Here is a 12508-nt window from a genome sequence, read left to right as displayed (position 1 = left end):
TTGAAGTGATATCAAGTTTGTAACAAATTGAACTTGACGCAAACAGGTGTGGTGTGATGAATAAGTTGCACACTGTCCAACTTGTTATGTCTTTCATAAACATTTAAACCAATTTTGTTCGTCTTTAAAATTTGGGAACAAGTCACAGCAGTTCTGCCGTTGATATCTTGACATACCCTAGAGTTGGACCACTGTAAAAGTTCAAAGTAAATAATAACGATGTAAATAAGGAGGAAAAACAAAACATGTTGCACCCAACTATGACAAGAAATATATTTGATTCAAGGTCACTTATGGCATAAACACTGGCCATTTCAATAAAGTTCAGAATGCAAATTCACTCACTCTGCGAAGGGGTCAAAATTCTTGCCAACACGTACATCGCTGGTTTGCTTCTCAGTGGTATAAAGCAAAAATATAATTAGACCGTAGACATTGAATACTTAAGGGGGCTTTAGACGGGTAGTGTACCATGCTCATTGTTTTTGTTATAAACATAAATCTCTGTATAAGTCACTTGCTATAAAGCAACAATATAGCAAGCTGTGATGACTTTTTAAGCTTGTATAACGACCAGGGTTCAACATAGCATATGGTATAAGAAGTAGATTTGGATTATAGTAGACATATTACTAGTTTATATGTAAGCATTTGTTTCAACGATTAATTGCCTTTAAAACGCGAAATAAAATTCCTTTCGCATAGAAAAGTTCAATCATTATATTAAATCTACTAGTCGTGTAGCTAAAATAACTTCTATGAGAGATTACTATCCTATCGGGGAACGTAAAATGAAAAGAACGTAAGCTTTGTGGTTTAATTTGAACTCAATATACATGTTTGATATGAAGATCTTATTTGTCGCTCTTTGAAGATACTGATGTATGCAAGATGTTTAGCAATCATTGGTTGTTGTTACAATTCATCCAGATCCCTGCTTTGAGAAACCGTGTTCAGATAACTTTATTTGCGTGGTCAACAATGAAGGCGATCTTCTCTACAGATGTGAATGCTTAGTCGATCTTTCCTTTGTAGATTGCAATGAGACAGGTAATAACACGCTCTCATTCTATTTTCTCTAATATGTTGTCGATTACCGTACTTTGTGAAATAACTAGTATAGTTGATTGGATAGCATAACTGTTATTCATTTACACAATTGGCTGCATTCCATAATACTATAATATGTATACGTTTGGGCAGGAAGCAGACTGACCCGGTGAATACCCTTTCCAATAAAAATCAGAATTCGGTTCGATATTAATTCCACTTTCGTACTGGTAAAGTAGTGTTAATCAATGGCTTCATTTTGGTATATAAGTAACCATCAGTTGCTTTGTGACCATATTTGCGTCCTGGACATGGTTCTTCATGTTACGTGTCATTCAAAGCGATACATTGACCTCGTCAGGATTGTTTGCTCAGAACAAAAATAAGTCTGTCGCATGCCCCTTTTTCCGGCTTTTGCCTCAACTGTTTTGGCGAAACCTTCCTCGTCGTGACACTGCAGCCGGCTGCAGTAAGACAGGTCCGTTTTGGGGTAAAGCGGCAGCTAGACAAAACCAGTTTATGGTAAGTTTAGTAAATACTCCAGACGATGACGCCATTGACAGCATTTCTTGCGCTCTTAGCATGTCATGCAATCTCATGAAATATAAAATGTTAACAACAGGCTGTATTATAATATAAGTGTCCAGATATGGATAATCTTGGAGGACTCCACTAAGGAATGTGTTTTATATGATGTAGGTCAGGGTGTTTATATGATGTATGTCGGGGTGTTTATATATGTATGTTGGGGTGTTTATATGATGTATGTCAGGGTGTTTATATGATGTAGGTCAGGGCGTTTATATGATGTATGTCAGGGTGTTTATATGTATGATATATGTTAGGGTGTTTACATGATATATGCAAGGGTGTTTATATGATGTATGTCGGGGTGTTTATATTATGTATGTCAGGGTGTTTATATGATATATGTCAGGGTGTTTACATGATGTATGTCGGGGTGTTTATATCATGTATGTCGGGGCGTTTATGTGATGTATGTCAGGGTGTTTATATGATGTAGGTCAGGGTGTATATATGGTGTATATCAGGTTGTTTACATGATGTATGTCAGGGGGTTTATATGATGTATGTCAGGGTGTTTATATGTATAATGTATGTCAGGGTGTTTACATGATGTATGTCAGGGTGTTTATATGATGTATGCCAGGGTGTTTATATGATGTATGCCAGGGTGTTTATATGATGTATGTCGGGGTGTTTATATGATGTATGTCGGGGCGTTTATGTGATTTATGTCAGGGTATTTCTTTGATGTATGTCAGGGTGTTTATATGATGTATGTCAGGGTGTTTATATGATGTATGTCAGGGTGTTTATATGATGTATGTCAGGGTGTATATATGGTGTATATCAGGGTGTTTATGTGATGTAGGTCAGGGTGTTTATATGATGTATATCAGGGTGTTTATATGATGTATGTCAGGGTGTTTATATGTATGATGTATGTCAGGATGTTTACATGATATATGCAAGGGTGTTTATATGATGTATGTCGGGGTGTTTATATTATGTATGTCAGGGTGTTTATATGATGTATGTCAGGGGGTTTATACGATGTATGTCAGGGTGTTTATATGTATGATGTATGTCAGGGTGTTTACATGATGTATGTCAGGGTGTTTATATGATGTATGCCAGGGTGTTTATATGATGTATGTCAGGGGGTTTATACGATGTATGTCAGGGTGTTTATATGTATGATGTATGTCGGGGTGTTTATATTATGTATGTCAGGGTGTTTATATGATGTATGCCAGGGTGTTTATATGATGTATGTCAGAGTGTTTTCATGATGTATGTCAGGGTGTTTTCACGGTGTAGTGGTCACACTCAGACTGTTAAATGTGTTTTTGTAAAATCCAGATAAAATACATCGATATTGGCACCTATTGACAAGCATGAAACTACAGTTTTGTACAAGAAAAAAAAATGTAAAGTGTTTTATATTACAAATAAAAAAATATTTTTATTGCTTAAGTCAAGAAGGAAAAAAAATCCACCGCCACCAGACGACAATTTAGTGTCATAGTGAAATTTTTACGGTCCATAATATCAGTATAACTAGCCTCTTTAACAAGTTGCGGATCACATAGTACGTTTTCTGCTTTCCTTCCTTGCTTGAGATCTTTCTCTTTGCCACGACGAAGTATGAAATTTAGTTTTTTTTAATCAATGTAAAGATTTGGTTCACAAAAGTATTTATATCACGCAACTCAAATCACAAATTACTTTGAAGTCGTTCCTTAGCAGTGATGGTGTGTGTTAATCAGATTGTTATCAATCCATCGATTCGGCTGACAATTTTATTGTCTAAAACAACACGAAACACCTTTTCTTCCTTTCGTCGATTCCGCAGATCTTTCACGTTGCCACGAGGAGGTATGTAACTTAGATTCTCACCAATGCATCGAAACTAATAATGGATTTTTTGAATGTAGATGTAAACCTGGACTTCAAAGCGCAGCTTCCGGACCCTGTGAAGCAGGTATTGCGACTTTTCTGTTTTGGTCTTCCGCTAAACTGTTACAATAGTATCGAACGTATGAATAGGCTGACGGCAATATGTATGAATATATTACAATTTGAAAGCTTTCAAGAAAGCTGACCTAGCAGTTTACTTTTACAAAGTGATTTGTTTCCGGTTCCAGCTTCGTTTTCCTACAGTGGCTGCCCCACTCCAGTCACTTTCATTCAATAAAAACTTTAAACCCCAAACCAACACCTCTGAAGGCAAAAACGGCTCACAGTGAAAGAAATAAAATATCAATATTTCGAACCAGTATTCCAAAACTTATTGAAAAAAAGTATACTTAACTATTGGTTCTTCTCATTTTGAAGTTGCAAACACTCTCATACTTAATGACATCTCTAACATAACCTTTGAACAATGCACGATACGTTTCAGACAATATACCCTATAGGGGGAAGATTGGTCGTAAAAAAATAGAAAATAAACAGCAAAGAAAAGTGAGAATAAGAAATGACGTTATGCGGACATATAGCCACTATTACAAAGCAACTTGAATTACTACCACTTTTATAACATCGTCTTTATTAAAGTACGACTTCCATTAAAAACGAGTACTACGTCTTATGCGTTTCAATTTCAAACTCGAGTGGTAAAGTTATCTCATCTAAAACAAAAGTGAGACATTCGATACTCCAAAGAAAGAGGAAAGACATTGCATGGTAGCATTGACAAATTTTCCAAAAGCGAAATTTATGATGTCAATTAAGTAGAAATGGAGAAGGAAAAGAAAACTAGGAACAAATCATTAACATTCATAAATGAAGTATGAATGTTGAAAGTATAAACGAGCCACTGTGGTTTGAATATTACTTATTTCCGGTGAATTTATTTGTTTGTACTCTACCAAACCAAATATTCAAGACCGTAATCGGGGTCGGTCTTTTACCTAATTTGGCTTTATTACACTTAAGTGAGTGGTTCATGGCACATGAGTTCTGATTCGAGATATTTGTCGTAAGCATATCATACGGAATGGTAAGTACATTTTCTACAGAAATTCCATTTCAGTTTCCAAAAACCAATTTTTTTTCCTGATATACTTCATGTTATCCCTATTTGACGAATTCGACTTACTTTAATTCTCTTCTGTATAAGAATGAAACTGAAAATGGAAACAAAAATAGTATTTACGAATTTAATCAGATACGAATATTGGTGCAAATGTTTCCATTCTCTTTATAATTTGTAAACATGGTTTTTGAAACAGTCCTTTTTTTCAGTGACACTCCCAATTTTGAGAAAACTACGAGCAAATTGCTTGAAACCAAGTTTCTTTAGATTCCAAAACCGATGCTGTGTTGTAATAACTAAAAAAATACTTTGATTCAATCCCAATAGCGTGTAGATATATATGATGCAATACACAAAGAAGTTATGACTTTGACGTACAGTTTGATGTATTTGGTTTGGGGATGAACGTGTTTTCATTTTGGGCATGATTTTTCCCCACCCCAAGGTTCTCACATCATTTTTACTTTCTCGTTTATAATATATGATGTTACGTAAGTGATTTCGTGTATGATATAATTCACAATGATATATACTTCTTGGTTTTATCCTTACACAACAGCTTACTTGGGGTTCACTATGGAGTTTGTTTCTGTCCCCGAGGGTAATGGCATCGTAGTATTGGGTCTTCGCCTGACTCGGATACTGGCTACGGCTATCTTGATAGGTAAGGAAAAAACTTTAAACATCGTTATTGAAATCTAGAGTAAGGCAAAAAATGAAACAAAACATAACTAGCATTGTTGGAGAGATTGCAAAAAGCCTTTAGGGATATAACAAACTTCCTAACTGGCTTAATTGGCTAGGGTGTCAGCATATTAAGCGGGATGCCCGGGCTCGGATCCCGGCTCCCGAATATAGAGATCATTGGTGACGCTAACCAACTCGTAATCATTCTTAAATCCTATGACCCTGTTAAAAAAGTGGAAATATACGACCAAGGCAATATATATATATATATATATATATATATAGATATAGTTATATATATATATATAGTTATATATAGTTATATATGTATAGTTATATATATGTATATATAGTTATATCTATATATATATATAGTTATATATATAGTTATATATATAGTTATATATATATAGTATATATATACAGTATATATATATATACAGTATATATATACAGTATATATATACAGTATATATATATATATATATACATATATAAATATATATATATATATATATATATTGTAATCAGTCGGAAAATCCACAACAATGAAAAGCTTCCAGCCTCCATATGTATCTATACACATACATGTATCTATACACATATTTGCAGATATCAACATAACTGACATCACCGCAAGCAGAGGCACAGACTATTTCATTCCTGATTCGATTGAACTAACTGCAGGAGTTCAGAATGGGGCTATCGCGATTACGATTATTCGGGATAATCTTATAGAAGATTTAGAAAGCTTCACAGTTGAAATTGTAAACGTGTCCTCGCCCGCTGTTATAAATTCGGGAAGAGTCATAGTGACAATCGAGGACGATGATTTCGGTGAGTACCTATTTCTAATTACAATGTGAAACATTGGCCTATTCATTTATTGGTCAATTTCCTCTCTTTAAATTACTATGGCAATCAAAAACATTCAACGTTTAATTTTCTCAATGTAATGGTTAATCGTGTTACTATACTTTTAACTTTACCACCGTTGTTGGAGAAATGAATATTTAGGAGCATTTTTTCTTCTGAAGCTGCTTATCTCCTGCGAAGAAACCTTTGCATGAAAATATTTAAAAATTAGACGGCCTTGCGTTTAGATCCTAGCAGGAACTCTTTTAGAGACGGGGGTAATAATGAGAGGTACTGATCTTTAGAGAAGATCTGGGATGTTCAGGATGTAAAAATGGTTTTTAATTAGGCGAAGAGGAGACAGATTGGGATGAGAGAGGAATCGGGACGTTGTTTTCAGTTCTTCTGAGGATCTCTTTGAACTATTAGAGCAAATTTGGTCAAAGCGAAGAAGTTGATTGAAAGCAATACCAATGATCATGTTTTCATGCCTTGCAAAGGGGATCGCTACAATATACCGGTACATACTGACCGCATGACTATGAATAATTTAGCGATATAAAGGAAGTAACTGCAATGACGTCGATTATAATGGTAATAAGAAATTATAAGATTGGTCAACGGACTTCATTCCGGACTAAATCAATTCACTTTACCGAGCTCGTTTGTATTAATTTTACATGCCTTGGAAAATGGATCTCTACTATATATGACACATGGTAGTTGTACGTCCATGTTGTAAAATACTGTCACCTTACACGGTGCAAATGTTTAACTGATGTGCTATTGCTACACGCGTTTCAACCTGGAGGTAATTCCTGGGTCTAATCAGTAGCGTGAAGATAGAAAATGGACGATGTATTCGCCAAAGTATTATTGTCACAGGATACGAGGAATGAGCCGTATCTGTTTAGTAATTCTAATGATATTTCATGACACTAGGATGCTGCAAAATGGTTAATAATTGACTACATTTTGTGATAAATTAAATGCTGAAGGAGTGCGCATTAAATAAAGCTTTATTGGTTAAAAAAGATCCAATGCTGCCTTCAATAAAAACATCGTCTGATCACGTAGGTAATATGTCAGCATGTCCAATTGCAGAGGATGTTGATTCTGTGGTTTAATGAAATTTATTTGCTTTAAAAAAATGATTTGATTTACAGCCACCGTCTGCTTCCCGGATGTAACAATCTCTGTCATTGAAAGTGAGGGCGACCTGGTGATACCTCTTCAAATTGCTCCTCCCCTTTTACTTCAAAATGATGTAATTGTAGGTAAAGTATATATATATATCAGTTGTCGTTAGTTACAGATACTGTATTGAATATATGTAAGGATTTGATAGGACAAAGTATTCGGAATGAAATTAACATTGATAAACTATATTCTTTACATCCAAACAGGAGCAAAATACTTGATAACATACTATTAACGTTGTTAATATACTGTTAAGGTTACAACGTTATATTCGTTTGCTAGAAAGATCGAATTGATTTTGTCGGTTGTGAACTTTTCAGTTGAGAACATAACGGTAAAGATTGCAATGAACTCAGTGAACACTTTGTGTATGTATCAATAGTTGATTCATTAAGAGAGAGAGGGAGAGAGAGAAATATCTCATAAAACATGAAATAAGAAACAACATGGGTTGATTAGTCTAATATAAACATAAATTTGAATTGAAGTAGGGCTGTGCACGAAATTATCTTGCAAACAGGGGAAAGTTTTACCTCATCTATGGCATCTTCTCTAATGGATGTTTTTACTCAACATTACATTATTTGGAGAGAAAAAGAAGAAGTTATATGTCCATTTCTTGCCTGTCTCATCACAGGTATGAGCCCCCTTATGCAAACTATCCAAAGTAAGCATATTTTGATTTTCCATATCGACCATGAAGTTAAAAACATTGCTTGGGTTTTTGGATAAAACGTTGTATTCATATCAAATTTTGCGCGCTGTGTAACCTCGCAGGAGGCAAATGCCGGGACAAAGCAATTTTGCGCGCACTTGTCCAAATGTGGATTCCACTGTCGAGACTGATATCGAATTGTCGTGTTTATAGTCGAGTTCAGAAGTTACAAGTTTTTAACAGTTAATAATCATTACATGTCTTGTTCGTAGTCTTACAATTAACAGATGTGAATGCTACTCGTGGAGAGGATTACGAAGGGTATGAGGAAATGATTTTTGTAACTATTCCGATGATGGTAGACTTCGGAGGAGAAAAAGACGTAATTATTGATATCATCGATGACCTTGTTTTTGAGGAAACAGAAACTTTTCTGGTGACTATCACAGAAGTGAGCCAACCTTTAGTCTTAGGAGTCGATTGTCCAAGAGAGTTAGAAGTACTCATACTAGATGATGGTAAGACCTTCATATCCTGTGGTCTAATCCTAAATAATATCCTTCAATATGTAATAGAAATATGATCACATATCACTAGTCCGAAACGACTACGAATAGTGAATCTAACAACGGCTCACATCAATTGGATTACGTAAGGGCCACCAATTAAGTAAATTAACACGTAGAAACAACAAAAAATGGTGCAAAGGTAGCACATGGCGTGGTCATGCCTTCCTCTCTAAAATTCAATGCAGCGAGAGATGATGCAATCCGACAGTAGGTTACACGCTACGAATTCTTTTTCTACAGATCGTAACGAGTGTGATTTGATGATTCATGACTGCGACGCCGTATCTTCAATTTGTGTCGACACTCCACTTGGATTTCGATGTGACTGTACGAATGGATTTGTAGCAGTGAATGACATTTGTTGTAAGTTCTTATTATGTGAACTAGTGGCGTGCGCACTGAGGGGGGGGGGGGGGTGGGGGGTGGGGGGAGGAAGCGGTGGGACATAACCCCACCTCCCGTCGTCATACGGGATACACTGTTTCAAACGAGTGATATTTTACATTCAGCAGGTTAGAATTAGACCAATACTACTGGTGCTTCAGGCCCCTTGTTAAATCAGACTTCAATTTGCATCCTATGCTCCTAGACACACATTTGTAAATCATTGCAAGAATGATCTTTATCAGAAACAATCAACTCGCTTGCAGTATCTCCACTTCCGTAGGTTTGTTTCACTAACAACATGTAGTTAACGTGCGCGCACCCTGTTAGGTTGACCATTTGACCAATTGATTACTTTCCGTAAACACCTACTTACTGTTTTTGAATATTTGTGGTTCATATATTATCATGTGAAATAATATTTTGGAAGGAAATTATTTATTTTGTTTATGTCCAGTTGTAATCGGTATTGTGATCTCGATCGGAAAGTCAGTGTACCAATAATAATAATAATCAGCGGAGAAGTGTTCGGTTACAAAGTCGAGGGAAAAACAATGCAAGCCTTGAAACGAAAATCGCTCAACATTGTGGGTTCTAATCTTAATGATAATAAAAAATATTCCACACACTTATTAAAAGACCTATTAAAGGAAAAATCTACTGTACAAAATGAGAAAGTCCTCCAGAGCCTCTGCTTTGAATTACAACGACGAGTCAGCACTGAAATATCCATCGTATCGTGCCCTCTAAGCAGGTACCTTTAATGCAGGCGTCACACTGTCCCGAAATTGACACCATATGGCCATACGAATATGGAATTTTGAATTTCGCACGAAGATGGCCCCGAACTTGGTCAACAGCCAATCAACAGCCGAAGCTGCGGAGGTGCTGATGAGGTGATGGGCCTGTAAGTCTTGCTCATCATGTTCTCTGAGGTGCATCGAAAGAAGCAATGCTGCTTTTTTCCTGGTTGTCTTATCACCAAAGTATGCCATTCTGCAGGAACTGAATTCGTGCGAAATTCAACATTCCATATTCGTATGGCCATCTGGTGTCAATTTTGGGACAGTGTGACGCCTGCACTAAGAAATACGCAACCGTCTCCCATTCTCCAATGAGTTTTCAGGACAGAGATATGTTCTTATCCAACAATAGATTAGAAGGTACTAATGCAGAGCGTTAGAACAACCGACTTTTGTTTTGTTTTGTAAAAATGATCTTGTGGATCAAACTGATGAAGTTTTAAGATAAATGTGATATGATGCGTCGTTAACATTAATGTACTTTATATTCTCAGCACTAGTTGATGTTATAGAACCTACCATTATGGGATGCAGCGATGACATCATAATAGATGTACCTGTCGGATCCAACGGCACTATAGTAGTATTTCCTGTACCGACTGCTACGGATAACTCGGGATCAGTAACTCTCATAACCCACACCCACGACACTGGAGACTTTTTTCCTTTGGGTGTTACAGAAGTATCCTACGTGTTTGAAGATCCATCTGGGAATGTGGCTGTATGTTCCTTTTCAATCACATTACAAGACAGTAAGTAATCCGTTATCACCACAGAATTATAAAATCATCGAACCTTAAATATCTCACTGCGTACACGTTACAACTGTGATGAACAATTATGTTAACAGTACACTAATTCATGAAACTTCACACCTTAGAAAATCATTCAAAATGAAATCGATTAGGTTATGCCAATGTTATCATTAATATCGAAAAGCCTCATAATGCTGTTAACATGACTTCAGCTTCTCTACAAACTAGGCAAGCTATAACGTTTTCATCATTTAATACGCACATGGACTTTAATCCGATGCTGCGAATCCTAAGCATATGTTTCACGGTGACCATCGATCCGTCTGACTTTCTGATAGCTTCCTTCTAGTGCTCCCTGATATGTTATATTTTATGATTATGATCACAATATTGGAGTTAACATCATATCTATGTAGAATCAAACATGATTGTCTGATAAAGTGTTGTTATTTGTACCTGTAATTTTGTTATGAATGTCATGTTTGCGTTCAATAAATTGAAACCCCCCCCCCAAAAAAAATCAATATATCTTATCACCTATCTAGGAGTTCAAGAAATGGTCACACTTGATGTATCTACATCCGTCGTGAGAGAAGGAGAAACCGTTGAAGTTATAGTTAATCTGTCAAGTGCATTGGATTCTGAAGACATCGTAGTTTGTAAGTATTCCTCTCCGCTATGCTCCTCTCCTCTAAAAGTTCGGGATTTAAATTTGTTACCCTAACTTCAGCATTCCATAACGGTTCTGTATTGTTAGCATTTTTTACTATTCATGACACTAGTATACTTATTTGCTCACGAAGTATTTGCTCCGAAGATTACAAACATTACATTCAGTGATTACGACACAAATATCTAATCACATTTATACTCATGTCAAAGTAGTAAAGCCTGGAAATACTGAACTCAACGGAATATGCAGAAATTATTCTGTTACGATATAAAAATATAATTATGAATAAAAAAATATAAAATGATATAAATGAAAAAAAAAAAAACATGTGGATATTTATATCCCTTGCCCTTATCCTACAGCTTTACTTTATCAAGGAATCAACGCAACCGAGAATGCAGATTACCAGATCACCACATCTAGTGTTTTGATAGGTGCAGGACAAGTAACTGGTACTTCATCTGTAGCTATACTTGATGATGACCTCGTCGAAACTGCTGAAACGTTTGTGGTATCCATTGTTGAAGTAACCGACAGCGTCATCGTCAGTCCAACAATGAACACTCTAACAATAACAATCAGTGATGATGACTTTGGTAAGGCTAAATTTTATGGTTATGGACACTCTTCATGAAGTCAAATGAGTTTCATGAGAAAACGCAGAGTCGATAACAGTTGTTGGACTTACGTGTAGGCCTAAACATGTTAATCGCATTGAGATTTCTTCTCCTTAATTAAGATGGAACAGTAATCATACAATACAATTGTAACATCCGTACACCGTAAAAAAAAACATAGGGTAAACGAAATTCTGGAAATATGACAATTAATCTTTTATTAGATTATTTGGCAATTGAGGGTAAATTTTTATTTTGTATAGCATTACCACTTCTTCAAATTTCACCGACGTCGGTCGAAGAAGAATCCAATGAGCCAGTATTCACTATTACAGCAGTTCTTAATAAAGCTTTCCAGTACGACGACACTGAAATGGAGTTCTGTAAGTCAATTTACCTCTTGATGAAAGATATATATACAAATATATATATATATATATATATATTATTAGAGAAAACCAGAGAAATAAGATATGACTCATAATTGACAAATAAGGAGTAAGTTTTAGAAAATATATTGGAATTTTCGGTCCCCCTGGGACCTTCGTCAGCAATACTTGGCAGTCGAATGACTGATTGATTCGACTGCCAAGTATTGCTGACGAAGGTCCCAGGGGGACCGAAAATTCCAATATATTTTCTAAAACTTACTCCTTATTTGTCAATTATGAGTCATATCTTATTTCTCTGGTTTT

At 35.8% G+C, this 12508-nt stretch overlaps 1 protein-coding gene and 1 long non-coding RNA gene across 3 annotated transcripts in view; one reads left to right on the top strand and one right to left on the bottom strand.

Annotated features, from left to right (window-relative positions):
- Positions 1-12508, bottom strand: part of LOC139984152 (uncharacterized) — a 99518-nt gene that overhangs the window by 52079 nt on the left and 34931 nt on the right. The gene's annotated exons all lie outside the window — the stretch shown is intronic.
- The window catches only part of LOC139984148 (uncharacterized), a 54410-nt gene that overhangs the window by 7017 nt on the left and 34885 nt on the right, over positions 1-12508 (top strand). The window contains exons 5-15 of one of the 2 annotated variants that reach the window (XM_071997899.1): positions 931-1050; positions 3431-3559; positions 5175-5279; positions 5915-6139; positions 7324-7434; positions 8285-8530; positions 8822-8944; positions 10263-10520; positions 11069-11182; positions 11559-11792; positions 12077-12196. In XM_071997899.1, coding sequence (XP_071854000.1) covers positions 931-1050; positions 3431-3559; positions 5175-5279; positions 5915-6139; positions 7324-7434; positions 8285-8530; positions 8822-8944; positions 10263-10520; positions 11069-11182; positions 11559-11792; positions 12077-12196 — 1785 coding nt within the window. The remainder of the gene's footprint in view (positions 1-930; positions 1051-3430; positions 3560-5174; positions 5280-5914; positions 6140-7323; positions 7435-8284; positions 8531-8821; positions 8945-10262; positions 10521-11068; positions 11183-11558; positions 11793-12076; positions 12197-12508) is intronic. The other variant, XM_071997900.1, reaches the window with a different exon arrangement.

The sequence above is a fragment of the Apostichopus japonicus genome, chromosome 17 (assembly GCF_037975245.1).
Source record: "Apostichopus japonicus isolate 1M-3 chromosome 17, ASM3797524v1, whole genome shotgun sequence".
NCBI lineage: Eukaryota > Metazoa > Echinodermata > Holothuroidea > Aspidochirotida > Stichopodidae > Apostichopus > Apostichopus japonicus.
This window is presented reverse-complemented; position numbering and strand designations above follow the sequence as displayed.